The sequence below is a fragment of the Gavialis gangeticus genome, unplaced genomic scaffold (assembly GCF_001723915.1).
Source record: "Gavialis gangeticus isolate Ggan-Ray unplaced genomic scaffold, GavGan_comp1, whole genome shotgun sequence".
Classification (NCBI taxonomy): domain Eukaryota; kingdom Metazoa; phylum Chordata; order Crocodylia; family Gavialidae; genus Gavialis; species Gavialis gangeticus.
Window position 1 is genome coordinate 6,735,004 of NW_017729029.1, and position 20,785 is coordinate 6,755,788.

Here is a 20,785-nt window from a genome sequence, read left to right on the forward strand (position 1 = left end):
CCCCCCCTTTCACTGCTGATAGTCGCCAGCAGCTGCAGGCAGTCCCTGCTTGCCACTGCTGACAATGCAGATAGCAGCTGCAGGTGGTCCCCACGCACCGCCCACTGCTTGCCCCCGCCCCCCGTGTCACTGTCACCACTGCTGCCGCTGCCTGCAGGTGGTCCCTGCCGACATCACTGTGCCCACCCACTCACCACCAGTCCTCGCTCACTGCTGCCATGCCCCCGCCGCCAATACCACTGCCACCAACACCACCACCTGCAGGCGGTCACTGTGCCTTCACAGCCTCCAGAGGCACATGCCATTCCTGGATCTAGGTGTTACCTAAATATCCAGCAGCCCTCAAACGCACAAACATGTCATGAAGGAAAAGCTGTAACCTACAGAAGTAGCATTAGATACCAATTTTCAAGTGTCCACCAACTTTGGGTGCCTGACATTTCTAGGTACTCAACATGGAATACGAATGGGTCTCATTTTCAGAAGTGTCATTGATGTTGGTGGAAGTGTGTGCTATAGTAGGGTCTAGGAAACCCAATCTGTGCCCTACTTCCACTCATCTGCCTGGCACATAGATAGCCTCTGTGCCAGAGAACTCATTCTCAGTGTGATAGACTGGCTGCATGCAATGGATGAGTGAAACAAACAGGGTGGAGTTGGAAGACTGAGGTTGCAACAGAATGATCACAACTGGAGTTGGGGGGCTCTCAACAATTTCGAATAGGAGGTCCTGTCTGTCATCCGATCCCAAACCTGAGACATCCAAAGCTACAGGATGGCTTGGAAATGGGGGCCAAGACCCCACTGTGTTCTGGCTGGAGCTGGTGATGGTGACCCAGATCATAAAATTTCTTGAGATGTGTGGTTGAAATGTGTGCTGGAGTACAGGATTAACATTAGGCTCCCAGCAAAAGACCTTTTCAATTTTGTGTATCAATTCAATCTTGTCCTGACAGCAGAAGCCTGATCAATTGCAAATGTCATAGATTTGTTCCAATAATGAAAGCAGCTGTACAATCTTTAGTCTTCTTTCCAAGTGCTAGTTTTTAATATTTAATGGAAAAAGCCCTGAGCAAAGGAATAAAGTAAGAAATATTTAATTTTACAGTGTTGGTTTGCGCTGTATATTTTCCACTTTATAAATATTTTAGGCAGTTATGCTCAACCAGCTCAAGTTGCATCTTCTGTGGGCTTGTGCATCTTGCTTTCACCTCAGAGAGTCAGGGCTTTATACTCCCTACCTGCCTCCCAGAGAAAGTCAGAGGAGGTTTTGCTTTCATTGATCATCAGCATTTTCCCTGCCTATTTATATATACCCAGTACACAGTGTTGGAACTCACAGCTGGGTTCAGGTAGTAGTTGTCCCTTGTAAACTGCTGCAGTCAGGCCGTTATGGTAGAGGTGTCTTGGATGTAAACCAAAAGAATACCTCCCCCCGGCAAATCTTTTGGCACAGCAGCTGCCTCTCCAGATGCTGAGCTCTCACTGTATCACTGTGCATGTCACCTGGGTAGGTGTGTTCAGAATCCTTGCTGGATCTTGATTTACATGTTACTAACAGATGTAACCCGGGCAGTACTCCAAAAGGTACTCCCTCTCCAATTGATGGGATCAAAGCAGGTGCACAAGTGCTGTGGGAGGTGTAGGGACTCTCCTCCCCCTATAGAGCAGAGCCAGACCACCAATGAGGACTTAACCACATACCTTTTAATGAGAGACCAGTACTAGGAACATAACAGGCATAAACCAGGGGGTATAGAGGACACTACAACACCCTGAGGGGGCGTGTTGAACAAAGGTTCGATGCTTACAATCATTGACGAAAGACAGGGTTAACAAAATGTAAAACACAAACAGCAGAATAAACAATACTGGTTGGTGAAATATAAAAGACACAAAATACAAAATGTCAAATAACAAGGAATATAAGGCCTAGGTACCTGGAGGGGGGTTAAGAGGGAAAAACGCGATGACCCCTTTCCACTGCAACAAGGATTTCTTCCTGTTATTTCACTCACCCCAACTGGGACTTGAACTTCAACCTCCTATGGGAAAGGCAAAAACACTACCACACTAGTACTACTCTAAGTTGCAAGAGGTCTTGACCTTCCACAAGCCCCGGCCTCACATCAGGTTTCCTGGCCTCTGATTTGAGGAGCTGAAAGCAGAGCTGGGAAACTCTCAGGTTGCTGCTCAGATCCTTGCTGGAGCTGGGGAGCCTCTCCTGCCGGCTGCATGCCACGCTGCTGAGGGTCCAATTGCTGCCTGCAGGTCCCACTCCTTCAGGTGCTTCTGGGGCAACTGCTCCTGCCCCACCTCTTTGAAGCTCCTCCCTTGTGGTCCCTCACTGGTGTTTCCTGAGTCAGCTGCGCTCCCCTTTTATCCCCCTCCAGGTGACCCAAGGGGCCAATCAGGGGACATGGAGGGTGAGTCTCTGGGGCCTGACTGGTGAGTAAAGGGAATCCCAAGTCCTCCAATCATCTTTTGCCCTTTCAAAACCCCTGGGCTAGGTCACTGCCCGCTAGCCCGTCACACAGAAAACCCTCAGGAAATGATTGAGGGATCTAATACCCAGGCTGCATTTTGAACCAGTACCCTGTACTGCAGGGGGATGGGAAAGGGAGCAGGAGAAAGGGTGGGTTGGGAAAATGAGTTTGGATGGACACACACCAATTATGCCTGGTTGGCAATAGGAGTGTGCATGGTGAGTGGAACTATGATTGCAGCATGTGCACCACTCCTTCCCTGGGGGAGCCAGATCGAGACCTCAGTGGTGAGGGAGGGCAAGGGCAGGAGCAGGGGCTGGGTGTGGTGTATGGTAGATCCTGGGTTTCTTTTTAATTCAAAAAGTGATCTACTTAAAATGTTTGGAGACCACTGCTACAGATGCTCATCATGCCCCACCAAAGTCAGTACTTAACCAAGTGATGACTGCAAAATTGTTTACCTCTCTCCTTGTAAATCAAGTTCTCCAACCTGGAGATTACTTCTGTTGCTCTTCCCTAGACCTTAGACAGTACTTTCCAGAGCCCAAATGCAGTATCTCAGTTTCGTTCTAAGCTTAACTGTCTGAAATGGGACTATTCCCTTGCTGCTTCCTGATGAAATTATGGTTTTGTAGCTAACTGTTGCCAAAAATTGCTTGGGCTCTTTCTGGAGCCACGTTGCATTAAAACTGTCTACCTTGTTTAGCCTCCCCCTCATGGAACTACTTTTGTTTTTTCTTCCCTCTCATAAATTCTCTTGGATTCTTTTGCCTTCAAGGCCATGTTTCAGATTGAATCTCATTGTACTATTTTCTGTCCTTGTGTCTCATAGCTCCAAGTCCCTTTTGATTTATTCTGACCTTGGAGCTGGCAGCTTCTTCCTTTTAAGTAGCAGATGCATGTGCCATTAAATTGCTGCTTTCTTCCTCCTTAAGCTCATTAATGGACATGGTCAGTCAGACTATCTTGACCCTATGGAACCCCAGTAGCCCTATCCCCATGCTTTACCATTTAGCACTGATTGTCCTGTTCTGAACAGCTTCTTGACTACGATGATTTTTTTTCAATTCAGGCTTTAAGAGCCAGCTGTGAGCTTGACCACAGTGCTCCAGCCCACAGATCATGCCCCCTTAGGACTGTGGAGTGGCCAGAGGCAGAACAGCTGAGTCCTCCCTCACTCTTGCCTGCTAAAGAAGTCCCTTTTTTCTGTGCTCACGACCTGGCCTCTAGATTCCCTACACATTTCCATAGCCTAAGGAAGGATTTTTTTCCTGCAACAAGCAAACAGAAAGAATGATGTGCCATCTATCTTGTAAATGAATGCAGAGGGATGGTGCCTGGCAGCACTTGTCTTCCCAAGTGGACTACACCTGCCAGCCATCAGCTTTACAAAATGAAGCTAGAAGGAGTGGGTCTGGGGCAGGGGCAGCGGCAGGGGCAGGGGCAGGCCCTGCCCAGCCGGGGCAAGGTGCAGGATGGAACTGTGAGCAGCTTGTCTGGGGGGGGTGCCTGGCAGGGGGAGGGGGATGGCTGTTTCCACTGCTGCATGCATGCTAGGAGGGTTGGGGGCTGTCTGTCCAGGATCTGCGTGAGAGGGAGGGTGGGCTGCTGCTGTGGGTAAGAGTGGCACCAGGCTTTTCCCGGCAGGTGTTTGGACCATGCTGCACTCAGGGTGGGTGGCAGTGGCACTGGGAGAGGACACTGGGGGGGGCTACAGCGAATTTTCAGGTGGCTGCAGCTGCCTCTGTAGCCCCGCTTCCAGTGCCGCTGTTGTCCAGCCCAAGTGCAGTCTGGCCCAACCTCACTGCCAGGAAAAACCTGGCACCATCCTGGTCCCAGCCCACAGCGGCAGCCCACCCTCCCCATTGCGCAGATCTCAGGCACGTGGCCCCCATTCCCTCCCAAGGTACATGTCCCCCCTCCCTGTGCCCCCCGGATGAGCCACTTGTTGCTCCATCCAGTGTCCCGACCTGGCTGTGCAGCACCTTCCCCAACCCTAGTCCCTGGATGAGCAGATCTTCCGAGACCTGGCTGGGCCAGAGCCCAACCCCATGACAGTTCCATTGCTGGGCTTAGCTATGCCTGTCTGGCAGCAGGATGCATGTGGTGTCAGGCCCTCGTCCGGCTGGGTCTGGGACCATCTGCTTGTCCAAGGGCACAGGGGGGAGGGGGCTTCTGCTGCTGGGCACACCTGGGTGGAGGCCTCAGGGGCCTGTGCCTCCCCCACCTGTGCTCGGGGTGCAAAGGGCAGCCCACAGCAGTAGCCGCCTCCACCCCATACAGAGAGGGGTGGGGGGCATGTGTCCCCTGGACCAAGCCAGGGTGCGCCCATTGGTGGGAACCCTCCCCACACACCCTTTGATGAACAGATGGTCCCAGACCTGGCTGGGCTGGGGCCTGACCCCATGTGAGTCCTGCCACTGGACAGAGCCGTGAAGTGCAGTGGGCAGCAGGAGCCACCTCCGCTGCCTCCATCCCATGTAAAGATGGGGGGGCACATGCCCTCAGGGCCTCGACCAGGGTGTGCCCAGCAATGGAAGTCCCCCCCACCATGCCCTTGGAGGAGCCCCTGGTTTCCAATCCTCCCACCACCTGGCTGGGCTGGGACCCCACTACCTTTCCCTGTTCCTGGCTATGCCGCACTCCATCTGTCCTTTACTGCAGGTGCCTCAATCTGGCCCCTGCTCCTTCTCTTCCCCACAGACTGACCTGTTGGGCTGATGGGGCAGGGTGCACATGTGCATGCATGCATTCTCCCAGCCCCCACAGCCCAGGATCAACTGAAAGAGGCTTTGTGATCGATCAGTCAATCGTGATTGACTGGTTGGCAAGCAGTGATCTACAGCCATGGGAATGGTGTCAGGCCCAAGTTGGGAAAGAGATGGTATTAAGGCTTATAGAAAGGGTGCCTAGGAGAGAGGGGATGACATTTAGAGAGGAAAATGTGAAAGGTAGTCAGGACAAACCTGGTAACTGTAAGCTGTGCTAGCAGGGGGAGCCTCTCTGAAGGGCAGAGCAAGAAGCTTCCTCACTTGCACAAGTAATAGAGGGCTGGAGAAGATGCTACTATGAATAGCTGCCTTGTCCTGACCCTGGGGAGATGGGAACTCTTGCATCTCAAACCCCTTCATGGTATTTGATCTTCATTATTAGACCATCTGTAATAAGAGTGAATTATATTCAGCAGTTGGAAGGGGTCTGAAGCTGGAAGAAGTCTGCAGTTCACAGCATATATAGAGTGACAGCGATAAAAACTCAGGAGGGAACTTTTTAGAATCATAGAAAATTAGGGTTGGAAGGAACCTCAGGAGGTCATCTAGTCCAATTCCTTGCTTAGAGCAGGACCATCCCCAACTAGATCATCCCAGCCAATGCTTTGTCTAGCCAGATCTTAAAAATCTGCAAGGATGGAGATTTCACAACCTTTCTGGATAACCAGTTTCAGTGTTTTACTACCCTCCTAGTGTGAAGGTTCTTCCTAATATCTAACCTAAACTTCCCTTGCTGCAACTTGAGACCATTGTTCCTTATTCTGCCATCAGCCATCACTGAGAACAGTTTAGCTCCATCCTCTTTGGAACCACCCTTTAGGTAGTTGAAGGCTGCTATTAAATCCCCTCTGTCTTTTCTTCTCTAGACTAAACATGCCTAGTTCCCTCAGCCTCTTCTCATCAATCATGTGCCCCAGCTCCTGAACCATTTTTGTTGCCCTCTGCTGCACACTCTCCAGTTTATCCACATCCTTTATGTAGTGGGGGACCCCAAAACTGGACACAGTACTCTGGATGTGGCCTTACCAGTGCACAATAGAGGGGAATAATCATTTCCTTTGATCTGCTGGCAACATTCCTACCAATGCAGGCAGCATTCTTGGCAACAAGGGCATGCTGTTGGCTCATATTCAGCTAACTGTCCAATGTAACCCTCAGGTCCTTTTATACAGAGCTGCTGCCTAGCCAGTTAGTCCCCAGCCTCCCTATGGGATTGTTCCATACTATGTGTAGGTCGTTGCACTAGTCCTTATTGAACCTCATGAGATTTCTTTAGGTCCAATCCTCCAATTTGTCTAGGTCTCTGGATCCTAACCCTACCTCCAGCACATCTACTACCCATGCCGCCTCCCAGTCTGGTGTCATCTGCAGACTTGCTGAGGGTACACTCCATCCCAACTTTCAGGTCATTGATGAAAATATTGAACAAAACTGGCTCCAAGACTGACCCCTGGGGCACTCCACTTGATACCAGCTGCTAATTAGACATAAAGCCTTTGAGCTTGATGGTCAGGACAGTTTTCTATCCACCTTACAATCCATTCATCCAACCTGTACTTCCTTAGCTTCCTTGCGAGAATGTCATGGAAGACCATATCAAAAGCCTTGCTAAAATCAAGGTATACCACATCCACTGGTTTCCCCACATCCACAGAGCCAGTCATCTCATCAGAGAAGGCAATCAGGTTGGTCAGGCATGACTTGCCCTTGGTGAATCCATGCTGACTGTTCCTAATAACCTTCTTGTCCTCTCAGTGCTTTGAAATGGATTCCATGAGGATCTGTTCCATGATATTTCTGGGGACAGACGGGAGGCTCATCAGTCTGTAGTTCTCCAAGTCCTCCTTTTTCCCTTTCTTAAATATGGGCGCTATATTTGCCCTTTTACAATCATCCAGGACCTCTCCTGATCACCATGATGACCAGTGGATCTGCAATCATATCAGCCAACTCCCTCAACACATCTGGCCCCATAGACATGTACACATCCAGCTTTTCTTAATAGTCCCTAACCTGTTATTTTGCCACAGTTGGCTGCTCACCTTCTCCCCAAACGTTGCTGCCAGGTGCAGTAGTTTGGGAGCTGACCTTGCCTATAAATATCAAGGTGAAAAAGCATGGAGTACTTTTCTGCATCTTTTGTCACTAGGTTGCCCCCTTGCCCATTCAGTAAAGGACCCACACTTTCTCTGATCCTACCCTTGTTGCTGACATACTTATAGAAACTCTTCTTGTCACCGTTCCCATTCCTTGTCAGCTGCAACTGCAATTGTGCTTTGCCTGAGCAATACTCTTATATTCCTCCCTAGTTGTCCAAGTTTCCACTTATAAACTTCCTTTTTGTGATGTAGCTTACTGAAGAGTTCCCTACTAAGCCAAGCTGGTCTTCTGCCATACTTGCTAGTCTTTCTGTGCCTTGTGATGGTTTGTTTCTGCATTCTCAGTAAAGATTCTTTAAAGTATAGCCAGCTCTCCTGGACTCCTATTTCCCTCAGACTGACTTCCCAGGTGATCCTGCCAATGAGTTCCTTGAGTGAGTTGAAGTCTGCTTTTCTGAAGTCCGGGTCTTTACTTTGCTGTTTGCCATCCTTCTTTTCCTCAGGATCCTGAAGTCAATCATCTCATGGTCACTGCTGCCCAAGTTGCCATCCACTACTACATTCTCCACCAATTCTTCCCTGTTTGTGAGCAGCAGGTCAAGAAGAGAATGGGCCCCTAGTTGGCTGCTCCAGCACTTGCACCAGGAAGTTATCCCCAATACACTCCAAAAACTTCCTGGATTGCCTTCTCACTGATGTATTCCTTTCCTAGCAGATGTCAGGGTGATTGAAGTCCCCCATATGAGAACCAGGGCCTGTGACTGGGCAACTTCTGTTAGCTGTTTGAAAAAAGCCTTATCCACCACTTCCTCCTGGTCTGGTGGTCTATAGCAGACCCCCACCATGACATCATCCTTGTTTCTCTCCCCTCTGAACTTAACCCAGAGACTTTCAACAGGTGTATCTCCAGCTGCTCATACTGGAGCTCTGAGCAACTTATGGCTCTTTTACATAAAGTGCAACTCCTTCTTCTCTTCTCCCCTGCCTGTCCTTCCTGAACAGTTTATACCCATCCATGACAGTGCTCCGGTCCTGTGAGCTCCCACCAAGTCTCTGTTATTCCAATCACATTATAGTTCTGTGATTGTGGAAGGTCTTCCAATTCTTCCTGCTTGTTTCCCAGGCTCTGTGCATTCATGTACAGGCACCTAAGGAAACTAGTCTATTGCCCCAATTCTCAGGAAGAAAGAGAACCCCTCCCCTGTTGCCTCCTCCTGGTTCATAGATTCATAGATTCATAGATTAAGGGTCGGAAGGGACCTAGTAGATCTTCTAGCCCGACCCCCCGCCAGGGCGGGAGAACAACAAAAAACCCCAAAAAGAGAAATGGTTGTGTTTCCTTGAGGTCACCCACTTCCCCACTTAGCTCAGGGCATTGGTCTCCATCCCTCAGTGAACCTAGTTTAAAGCCCTTCTCACCATGGTAGTGAGCCTGTCTATGAGGATGATCTTCCATCTTTGTCAGATGGATCCCATCTCTTCCTAGCAATCGTTCTTCTTGAACAACATGTCATGGTCAAAGAAACCAAAGACCTGCTGGTGATGTCACCTGCACAGCCATGCATTGTTCCGCAGAATGTGTCTGCTCCTGCCTGGGCCCTGTCCCTTAACCAGAAGGATCAAAGAGAACACCACCTGAGCCCCCATCTCCATCACCCTTGTACCCAGAGCCCTTTAGTTACTTTTGATCTGCTCAGGGTCTTCCTTGGAATTATCATTGGTGCCCACGTGGATGAGCAGCATGGGGTAGTAGTCAAAGAGCTGGATGAGTCTTAGTAATCCCTCTGTGACATCTTGGATCTGGGCTCTGGGCAAGCAGCAGACCTCCCAAGACAATAGATTAGGCTTTCAGATGGATGCATCTGTCCCCCACAGAAGGGAGTCTGCAACCATCACCACCTGTCGCTTGTTTTCGGTGGTGGTGGTCTCGATTTTCCCACCTTGGGGAGGCCTGGTCTGTCCTCCTCCACCAATCGAACATGCTCCTCCCTCTGCATTGCTTGGGGTTCCTTTTTTGTTCTCCAGATGAAATGCTGCAGGTGGAGATGAAGATTTCTGCTTGCTGCCAGATGTCACAAGCTTCCAGCTCCCCCCTTCCTCGGCGTCCATGTCCTCTCCCTTCTTTAGAGCTGCCTTTGGCAGCTCTTTCTTCAAAGTCCTGGAGGTCTCCTCCAGCAGCTCTCTTGCCTACTCCCTGAGAGGCAGCAGTAGGAGGCATTTTCTAGGCACTCCCTCTCCTGGCCGTTACTGGAAGGAACCTGAAAGCTTCAGTCCCCACAGCGCCAAACCCAGACCTGTGGACCTGTGCGGAAGTCTCAATGGTGAGTGGTCCTGCCTGGACAGAATCTTCATAGGTGCAAAGAAAGGCAGTGTCAGTGGCTCTGGCATTGCAACATCCTTCAGCCATTTCTCTTGGCCTCTTAATCTGCCTCTTCTCTCTCTTACTGCCATTCTTCCAAGCGCACCTTCCCTAGCAAACTTGCCTGGAAGCTGGCCTGTTTACTGTTTCTTGGCCCCAAAAGTTTCCTTTTTCCCTGCCTCCTTACACCAAACTTAAGGGCTCCCCCCTCAAAGAGGCAGGAGTCAAACAGACTTGCAAACAGACCAGTGAACTGCTTACAGACTGCCAGCCCTGTTTGCTGCCCCAGTTTGCTTGCTCTCTGGTTTCTCAGCAAGTCTCCTTTTATACCCTACTGGGCCTGGACTGGCTCTACCCCCCTCATAAAGCCTTTTGTCTGGCACAGGCACTTAGCAATACTCCCAGCTTCTCAGAGCACACACCCAAAACATACACAGCCCACCAAACATTCAGCAAGCCACAGGCACAGGTAGCCCTTGATCACTTACCTTCCCCAGGCAGGATCTGGTGCCTGGCTTTAGGGCTGTGTGAAACAACACTGTTCCATTCCGACGTCAGTTTCAAGGTGTGGATAGAACAGAGTTTTGTATCGGATATAATTTTGAGTCAAAACAGTGAGGCTGTTTTGATGCTGTTTCGACCGTTTCGCTGGACCATTGGGCTGGGGAAATGCACTCAGCCCAGCTGGGCTGAGTTTCCAACCCCAGCTGGGGGGAGGCAGGACATCAGCCCAGCTGGGCTGCCTTCCCTGATCACACAGGGGTGCAGGCAGGCAGCCCAGCTGGGCTGCCGCGCCATGCCCTGCACTAGCCCTGACTTCTCTGCCTCTTTCCCATCCTCCTCTTGCTCCCAGAAAACTGCTTGCAAACTGCTTGTTTTGTTTTCTGGCTTTGTGTTCTCTCTGTTCCCTTTGAGTTTTACAGGCTGCCATTTGCCTTAATGACTCCTGGTTTCATTTAGGACTTTTCTGGCTTAGGGGCTGTATTCATGCCTCTGCAGATAGGATCTCATTGGATGGCAGATGATTCCATCAGTGAGGAGGCTGCAGCTATTCCCTTTGCCGTGCTGTGTGTATTGCTGGAATGATGGAGCCACTCCAACTCCTGCTCAATGGCTGTTTGTCCTGCATACCAGCTCTGAGAGCTGGGCTGAGCTCCAAATACATTCTATGGTGAAAGGCAAATAGAATAATCAGACAGCTCAGGTCAATACACTGGACCATGGTCTTAAGGTAAAGCTGCATTGGAATTGACATTCTGATGCCTCTAACCTGACACCAGCCATTCTTATTCTCATCTGGGTCTGCATACAACCAGAAGGCTCTTAGCTTCCTCAACTGCTCTTAGTTCACACCCCATCTCTGAAGTGGATGTGAGAAATGAGAGCATAGAGATAATGAGAAACCTGGGACAACCTGTCCTGAGACTGAGGTGATTCTATTGTCACTTCTGTATGGGCCAGCAGCTACCTTTGCCCAACTTGAGGTGTGGGTCTCAAATCTAAAGGCTTCTGATTCCTGAGGTAATTTATAACTACAAATTTCCAGCAAATGTCCTGTTTCCCCTTAAAGCCAGCCCTGACCTACTACATTATTTTTTTCACTTGTACCCTTTAGATGCTATAGCAACCTCTGGGGCTCCCTATACACATGCTTGGTGGTGGTTCCTGGACAGCTGCTCTAATTAAAATGACCCACTATCACATGTATTAAGCCCATATGCATTTCAAAATGGCTGTGGGATGCTTTATCTAAAGTTCCCCCACAGCTATTTTGAAATGTGCAGGGCTTAATACATGTGATGGTGAGGTGACGTTGGAACATTCTCTGCCTCTTTCCCATCCCATGGAAGGTTTTGCAGCAGTTCTGCTTGAATGGTGATGGGTGCCCCCTTTTCTTGTTGGTCCTCTTTAGAGCCTTCTTAAAATCATCAGAATGACCAAGGATATGAAAGGGGCTTGGATGCCACTTATGAAATCTAGTTCCTCAATGTGAAAATGCACTCTCGCTCCTGCTTTTGATGGTGCTCTGTATAGCACATTGATATCTTACAGAGGTCTCCAGCATTGCTATGCACAGATATATTTGAATAGTGAGATTGTGAGTTGGAGGTCAGGTCTCCAGGAGACAATCATACGAAGTTCTTGTAGTCCCTGCAGGAATCTGGGGCACAGAAAACACAGTAGGAAACTTTATGTATGGATGTGTTTAACCTGCTTTAAGTGTAATCTAGTAGTTGGGAACACAAAGCCAGACCAGCTGAGCACTTATCTTCCTGCAGATACCCATAAAGGCCAACCACTGTTTACCATGTGAGAGCCTCTGCATTAGGAGGGCAGTGTTTCTAAATTGTCACAGAGTATGGGTAGCCACTCATTTGATTTAGCCATGACAACAGGTGCCTGGGTAAGTCTAACTCATGGAGCAGTGTGGTATTTCCGTAGAGATGTCCAAATGGCAGCTTTTTAGTTGTCTAAGTGGCATTTTGGCACTCACAGACAGGTAGCCCTTGTTTTCCTGGACACATAATCCTGCATGTGTAGACAGCAACATAGGAGTGTATTTGGGCACAAGTTGCAGAGCTATGGTGGTGGTGGTGGAGGATCCTCCCATTTCAGCCTCAGTAGTTGAGTGTTTAGACCATTTGCCTGCACCACATATGGCCCTCTTGTGGCTGGCCAGGGGCCAACTTCAAAAGGGGGCACCAGAGAAGGGTTTGGGTAATGCTTAACCTGTGGCATAGGCAAGGATGACTTAGAACCTGGTCTTTGGCTTCCCAAGTGAGTGCTCCTAACCCCACCAGTCATGGGTTTGGGGCCGCCTACATTTCCATACCTTATGTGCTCATACACAGGTACAAGGGGTGTATATACATAGCTAGGCATGTACACATCCAGTTTGTAGCCTACTGTGCATGCTCAGCCTATACATGTAGCAAGTACACCCACATAAGTGTCCACACTGGTGGAAAACAGAATGGCTCTCTGTGCATCAAAGGCCCAGTGCTCCTTTGACTAAAAGGCCTGCCACTTAAGTGACCACAGGGAAATGGAACGTCCCTCATAGTGCTGAGCTCTTCTGTGAGAACAGACCCTTCTGTACCCATTCTGCTGTCAGCCATATATGGCTAAGGTGTGCATATGAAACTGTGCCAGAAGGCAGGGCCCCCCAGGAGGGTCATGTGGGTCCTAGTTATCCTAGGATAAGTACCCAGCTGTGAATATCCAAAAGCTCTCTATATAGGTAATGAGTCACCATAAACTTAATGTATAGGTTGTCATTATTACTGAAGTGTGGGCACTGTTATAAAGATCTGGGTGGTTACAAAGAAAATCCATGACAGACCTAGACAATGGTGGATGTCTATATGATTGCTTTGAGAAATAAGCACTTAGCATTTATGGTGGTCTCAAGACCCTCTAGTAATTACTGATTTAATTTTTTGCTAACATAATTAATTGGTCAAATATTTGCCACAGCTAACGCTGGGTATTTTTTTACTGGAATGTACTGGTGTTCCTGTCTCTATCTACTTAGAAAGGCCACAGGTTCCTGGAAGGAGGGTCTTGATCTTTTACTCAGGGTCACAGCGATCATTACATTTGGGGGCAGGAAGGGATTTTTCCCATTGAGAGATTGGCACAGGTAGTGATGGTGGGGGGTGGGGGGGGGTTGCCTTCCTCTGTAGCAGGGGAGAATGGTTATGGTTATTTTACTAGGAACTTCTGAACATGAACTTACTGACTACTTCCCTTTCATACCAGTGGAAGGGTTGCTACTGGGGATTTACAATGGTTGCTAGTTTGCCTATCAAGCAATCCAGCATTCTCCTACCTCACTTCCACATAAATGCAGGTTGCTGAGTACGTTTGAATTTCTAGCTGATTTTAAGTTGAGAATGGAGAGCACCATCAACACCTTTGTGCAAAGTTGAAGCTAAAAGATTTTATGTGAAAATGATCAGAAAAGCTCTACCATGGGCAAGGTGGATTTGGTTTCAACATTACAGATGTTTATATGTCCAGAGAAGGAAATTACATGGTGAAAGTGGGAGGCCCCTAACTTTGGGAAAGATCAGTATAGTTTTGATATTACCCAAATGAGTCTGATATAATCATCTTCACACACAGACACATCCAGTAGGTATATATATTATATTATATTTATATATATATACACATTAACAAAGAAGTTGCAAAGAACCCAAAACAAAACAAATATGTTACATATGGAGAGAAAGTATGAGAGTTGCACTGTAACCAGAATTTCACCACATCCCAAGTCATATACAATGGATACTATGATACAAACATCCACCAGCAGCACAGAGCCCTGCAAGAGGCAGAAATACAGATGACACATGAACTTCCTGCAGTGACTCGAACCAATAGTCACTGGTCCTTTTCCCTCTGTGATTCTGCAACCCCTCTGAACAGGATGATGGAAAAAGGCAGAAAGCTTTCCACGTTCATTTGAAGTCAGGGGCAGCAGAAGCTGGATGGGTTTGGATTGGTTGAAACTGCCATTGTGTCAGTATTCCACCAGTCAGTTTACACCAATGGGATTGGTTGCTAACAGGGTGAAGGCAAAGGTAACAAGCAGCAGGGGAGTTTTGCCTGTAAAGAGGCAGCATCTACATCTGTAGAAGTGGGGATGGCTCTCTAGTGTAGGTGCCTGACTTGGACTGAGTTTTCTAGTGCAGGAACCAGACCACTCCTGGACTTGTCTAAGAGAGGCAAATGACTTGCTTTCCCCACCCTCCATTTAATAACACATGTGGTCAGGTTTTGCTATTAAAGAAATACTGCAGAGAAAAATGCAGGCAACTTAGAAATTGCGCCTAACCTCAGCACTTTCTTTGGACTGTGCTGGGTCTTCTCTTTCCCACCAACCACGTAAGCACTATGGTTCCCCTCCCGTCTGTCATTGTTTCAATACTTAACCCTACTGTAACTAGTGCAATTTCATTACGTGCAAACATCACGTTAATGGCTCGTGTGCTCTGAGTTAATGGATGTGGCAGAGTCCTTCAACAGAAATTCTGTCAGAACTGTGCCAGGGCCAGGCAAGAAAAGCTTGGCACCCATTTTACAAAGGCTAGGATCCATCTACAGTACTCAGGCATCCATTCAAGATGGATGCACTAGCAGCCTGTTGGGCTTACCACAAAGGGGACAGAATTAAATGGTATCCCTATGTGGCTCTGAAAACATCAACTTGAAAACAGCAATTTATCTCCATAAAACAAATGTGATTCTGTGCTTAGCTGCAGGGTAAGGCAGCTACGCAGCTTTGAATCCCTGCGCAATGCTGGCCAATGCTTGGGCTAGGATAAACCAGTAAAAATCTTCCCTGTGGTCTGAAGTTGTACATCACACCCTATGAATTACTGCCCTTCAATGATGGCAAAAGCAGCCCAGATCAGTGTCAGGGAAAACAAATCCATCTCCCATTTCCAGCACAGCACCAGGGGGCATATAATTTGTCTGCAGAGAAAATACCTTGCCCCTCCACCCCCCAACCCACCATTAGGCAACCACTCACAGTAAATGCTGAATTCATAAGGGCCAGAAATTTGTAGAGCTAATCAATTATGCTCTTTACACACCCCATCCCTGTGAGGAGCTATCACTTTTCTGCTGGTACTGACAGCAACTCAGAGTTAATGAAAAGTATCCTTCAGCACAGATTGTTCAAGGCTCTGCAGCCTTTCCTATCTTTCACATCAGCCAGAACTGCAAACCTTTTACAATGTGCTGGCCAAAGAACTTATTTGACATAGCTGGAGGGACTGCAGGCACATCCTGTCCTTACTCAAGCCCTAAAGAAGGATGTGATGCTGCAGACTTTGTCCATGAGTGTGGCAGCTGCATAATGAGGTACACAACAGCTTGTGAGAGGTGAGGAAGCTGCTAGAGCGAAATGAAGATAAAGAAGGCAAAGCTCAGGCAAAGGAAGTGCATGTCAAACAGAATCAAAGCCCCTCAAATAGTTCAGGAAGGCAGAAGGCAGGTGGGGAGGAGGCAATACACTTACTATCTTATTCAAGTAAGAGGAAATCTCAGATGTTTTCTCCAGGTGGCTGGCATTGGTCTGCAGGCTGTCCCACTCTGAGTCTGTATTCTCTGAGCCCAGGAAATGATTGGACTGCAGCCTAAGTACATGCTACATACAGATCCAAGTTTAACAAGCCTCTCTCTGTGTCTGCTCAAAAACCCCACTGTCTATGAACCTCCCTTTACCATGGTACATTGCCCACTTACTGAAATCACTCTATCTGAATGAATCAGCCTGTCTTGAGAGGCAGCATTATGAGGTAGTTTTCCCATCAGCAAGACACAGTGCTCTCTCCCCATTTGAAAAAAAAAGGAAAAGTTAAAAGACAATTTCAATACATGAAGGAGCCATTCCACAGGACCCCAAGTAGCTCAAACAAGGAAATGTTGCCAGAGGGAGAATTTCCAATGAGACCCAGATTCTGGTCCGGATCCTTGGCAGCAGGCTCTGCCAGCCCAATGCCTTCAGGACACATCAGCTAGACTCCTTATCCAGAAGAGAGATTTCTCAGAACTAGAAGTTTTATTGAAGCCAGTTTGATGCTGGGCCCCATAAGCAGGATATCCCTTTCAAATGGCAAAAGAACTAAAGCTAAAAAGCCAATGGACTGGTGGGCAAGTAGCCGCAGCATAGCTTCTGTCCTTTGAAGCAGGACTTTAGTGTTGTAGCTACGATAGTCTAGGAAATACATGAGAAGCAAGATTTGTTTGGTAATAATTTTTTACTGGAAGAGATGTTAGGGGCGATGGTGGCGAAACTGTCTTTCCTCAGGTCTGGGAAAGAAGCAGATACAGCCTAAGCTAAATACTGTAGAACAATGACTTTTGTTTAACTCCTCTATGTGAATGAAAATAAAGAAATGGAAGAGGACTGTAAACTTGTGGAACAAACAGAAGTTAGCTGAATTACTTGCCTCTTTTTCTCCTTTAAGGGGCTATTTTCATTTACATAATGGAGTACATAAAGCAATTTGTTCTACCTGGTATTTAGCTTCAGCCCTGTCTGCTTTGTTCCCAGAGGAAGGGCACTTTGTTAGACAAGCTTTCAGGCACATCTCCCCCAAATATATAACTGGTTCAGTAAAAGGTATCACCGAACAAACTTCTCACAGCTTCAGGTAAGCAGGGTACAAACCTAATCTGAATCTGTCCATAGCCATAGCACAGCCTTTCCTTTGCATCCATGGAAATAAGACTTTGTACTCTCTCTCATTTGTGTGGAATGAAAACATCTGGCTCCCCAATCAAACCAAGGCCCCAGTTTGCAGTCTTTGCATCCTCTAGGTTTTTTCTCCTCAGGATCCACCTTCCTCTGCCTAACTCCTGTCAGTGTTCATGCCTGGGTAAAAAGGCTTCTCACTATCAAAAAGTGAAGTAGTCTGGTTTGAAGAGTCAGCCTCATTCTGCTTGAATGGCAATTTGAGGTGCCTGGATAGGAAGACAGCCTGACAAAATTAACAGGATTAACAGAGAGCAATGACCTTGGGTGGTTCTCAAAAAACTGAGATAAATGGCAAGAGGATGGGGAGTTCCTGCAAATGTGAAGGCCTTGGGACTAAATTCTGCTTTAGGAATAGCCCTGTGTTTACTCAGAGAGGGGAAGTGGTCATATTTCCAATAAATGTTGCCAGGACAGGCTGCCCTGCCATTTCTGGGACTAATTTTGATCTTTTTGCTATCTGCCCTTATATAATTTGCCAGTCAAACCTCAAACAAACTCAACCTATGGAAAAGAAAGTGCATTCTGAGTAGATCTCTGTGCAGAAGCAGTGGTACAACTCTTGCACATAAATAACGGATAAATTCCTCACACACTATAGACTGATCACATACCTTATGGACCACTTGCTCCATTTTGCTTCTGTGCAGATGATTCTGCTCTGCCTGTCTGAGCTTCCCTTGCCAGGTGGCAACAGCAGCAACATGAAGGGTGACACTGGCTCTTTCCAAAGCCCCCACTCACAGAAGATACACACTCTTTCTGGGGGAACATCTTGCATTATACCATGAGAAGCTGAAGCAGAGATATCCGTGTGACCTATTGGCTTCTACAGCCTGGTCACATCTCCAAAACAAACAACACATCCTAACAGTGAGAGGGAACACTGCATGATGGACCCTGTGCCGCACAACTGGACCTCAGCTTGTTCTATGTCACACAGAATAGGTATCGGCCAGTGGGTTGGCTTGGCTGGGGTCTCCCTGATTTACACTGAAATACAGCCTCCTAAAGAAGACAGAAAATAGGGACAGGGATAGGCTTAACCTTCCTCTGCACCAGGATTTGAGATCTGAGTGCTTGATGAGCAGGAGTTGTTGAATGCAGCTGAAGGCAGCAGGCTCATTCCTGAGAGACCAGTTCTCCCAGAGCCAGTTCCACCTACACATACTACCTACTGTGTAAAAGGCTCTAGCTTTCTGGTTGTGGGCACTTCTCTGGATAAAAGAGTTTTGCTGCTTGTTTTATCTTTTGTTCTGAAGATGCTGCTAAATGGAGCTTCCTGCCTGACTGGTGATTTTGCAGGCCTGCTTAGCATTTCTTGCAAGGCTAGGAGGCCGCCTTGCTGATTCTGCTCTTCTACAAGCCCATAGCTGGAGAGAGCTGTTTTCTTGCCACTCTCCTTTGGATACATCCACTCCACCAATATCTCTTGAGGGGACCACGGAACCAGCATTGTGCCCATCCAAGTGGCTAAGGAGGTTGCACTAAGCCTCCCCCACCACTGTCCTTAACCCCCAAATAAAACCAAAACAATCCACATGACAATCTGGTTTGAGAAATTCAATCACACCACAAGGGAGTTTCACAAGCTTCATTCACAAAGAAATGGAGCTTGTCAACAAAGTTTATTTAACAGCTTTTTAAAGTTTCTTCCCCACACCCCCCTTAAAAAATTAGCTTCATGTGAGAGAGTATTTGCTTGCTGAGCACTATATAGCTGGCTGCAGAAAGTGCTTCCTGATCTAGGCTGTTCGGAAGCTCCCAAGGGCTGGCTGCTCACTACTAGCTCCCGTTAACAATCTCCACGCAGGACTGTGGAGAACAGGAGGTGCGGGCTGCAGCTTAGTGACAAGCTTTCATCCCTGATACATACGGGGACTCCTGGGGCCTGCAATTACACTCCTGCTGCTCTGGGTAATCTATGAAGTCTGGGGCAGGCAGGCCTGAGAGGATCATCAAAGATTTGTTCCAGATGGTAAATGTTGGACAGACTGGGAGGATGAAAGAAACTTCAAATGTATGCAGATGGAGAGAATTTGCCGGGTCATAGAAGGACAGGGCATTGTTGTCATAATCCAGGAGGACGCCAAGGCGCTTCATCTGAGGGTGGACCTCCACCAGCATTTCTTTGTTGTTGTGTCTCACCACAAAGTTGTTGTTGCAACGAGAGAAGACCCAGGAGGAGGAGTTCTTGCCAATCCACTCATTCTTTGGGGCAGACTTATACGCTACACCAATAGCATACCTAGAGCAGAGAATAATAGACACACGTTATTAATTTAAATCCACTAAAATACAAAATCCAGATCCCTGAAGGCTAATTTAGCTGTCTGTTTCAAGTGCATACACTCCCCACAAAATGGGGCTGCACCCAAACAAGCCACTGGAGGGAAAATGAGAGGGGGTTTCCCAGGTATCAGCTGCTCTGCTCACGTGCAAGCTCTTACTCTACCATGCCTGAAAGTTAACCTGCAGTAGCTCAGCTCTCAATGGAAGAGGGGTAAACTACCACTAACTAGTTTTCACCCACTGGGGAGTAAGAGCATGCACACAGGCCATTACCCCACAGTGGCTGACATGATGAAACTCCCCACCCCTCTACTTTCCAGTAATTTGTTATTCCTGCATGTAATTTCATCTCTCCGTTTTAACATGATGACCCCAGAATACAAGCTATACATGGATTTGCTACACGCAAACTGCAAAGTGGGATCAAGACAACAGCAGAAGATGCACACTGAAAAAACATGCATGCCAGAAAGTTCCCTGGTGGAACTGATTTCTAGTCACAGATGCCATGTGCCAAGTTGCTTTCAAGCCTGCACATTCCCATTCCAGGTTCCTCCATAATGGAATGGTTGAAAAGCAAAGGGAGGAAATTTGGAATCTAGGCTACAATTTGGGTCGTAGTTGAAAGAGGGTTTTAGTGAAAGGGAGCAATTAGGGACAATAAAAACAAATAAGCACAGACGCTAGAGCAAGGGTTTCCAACCTTTTTGGGGAAGTGTACCCCCAGTGGCCAGTCAAGAAGGAAGAAGTCCCACAGCGGCTGATCGGCAAGTGGGGGTGGGGCGCAGGGTCCCTCAGCAATCTGTCAACAAGCGGGGCGGGGAGGGGGGGAGGATCCCCCAGCAGGGGACAGAATAGCAGAGGCTCCCCATGCCTGAAGAAGGGTGACTGTGCCCGAAAGCTTGCCAAGAAATTTTTTCCAACTACTCGGTTGGTCTAATAAAAGATATCACATCTGCTCAAAGAACCATGCCTGCCTATTTCCTTAGACCAAGACGGCTACAACCAAAAACCCAGCAACATGGGAGATTTCACAGTGGCTTCAGCACAGAAATTGTTACATATTTTTCTCAGCACAGCCTATCTGGCTGTTTTACAATGTGCCATCTGTTTCCTACAATGCTCATCCCAATAGCACAAGTAGCACAAAACAGCTCTACACCACAGAAAATGAGCCTACAGCAGCTCTGCTAAGAAAACCATTATTCCCTTCCAGCCCAGTCTCTTTCTGCCAGGAGGGGAGAAGGGCTAGAAGTGACACAGGCTGGCTCTTTCAGGAGGAACTGTGCTTTTCAAGCCCACTGTGCCAGCAAAAGCAAAACAGCTTTAAAAAGGCATCAGCTTGACAGTGTTTCTTTAATGTTTGGTACCTAACTCCTGCTGTACAAGGGGAAGATCAGAGGCAGTGCCTTCCCATGAATTTGGCTCCTGGGACTTAGAGTGCTGCAAACTCTATTCTCTAGTCACAACTGAGTGTGTGTGTGTGTGGGGGGGGGGGGGGGGGG

General features: G+C 47.9%; 1 protein-coding gene across 4 annotated transcripts in view; it reads right to left on the bottom strand.

Moving 5' to 3' along the window:
- Positions 1 to 18,237: 18,237 nt before the first annotated feature.
- MID2 (midline 2) overlaps positions 18,238 to 20,785 on the bottom strand; it is a 597,656-nt gene continuing 595,108 nt past the window's right edge. For all 4 annotated transcript variants that reach the window (XM_019521168.1, XM_019521167.1, XM_019521164.1 and 1 more), the window contains one exon: positions 18,238 to 19,236. In XM_019521168.1, coding sequence (XP_019376713.1) covers positions 18,834 to 19,236 — 403 coding nt within the window. In that variant the 3' untranslated portion in view covers positions 18,238 to 18,833. The remainder of the gene's footprint in view (positions 19,237 to 20,785) is intronic.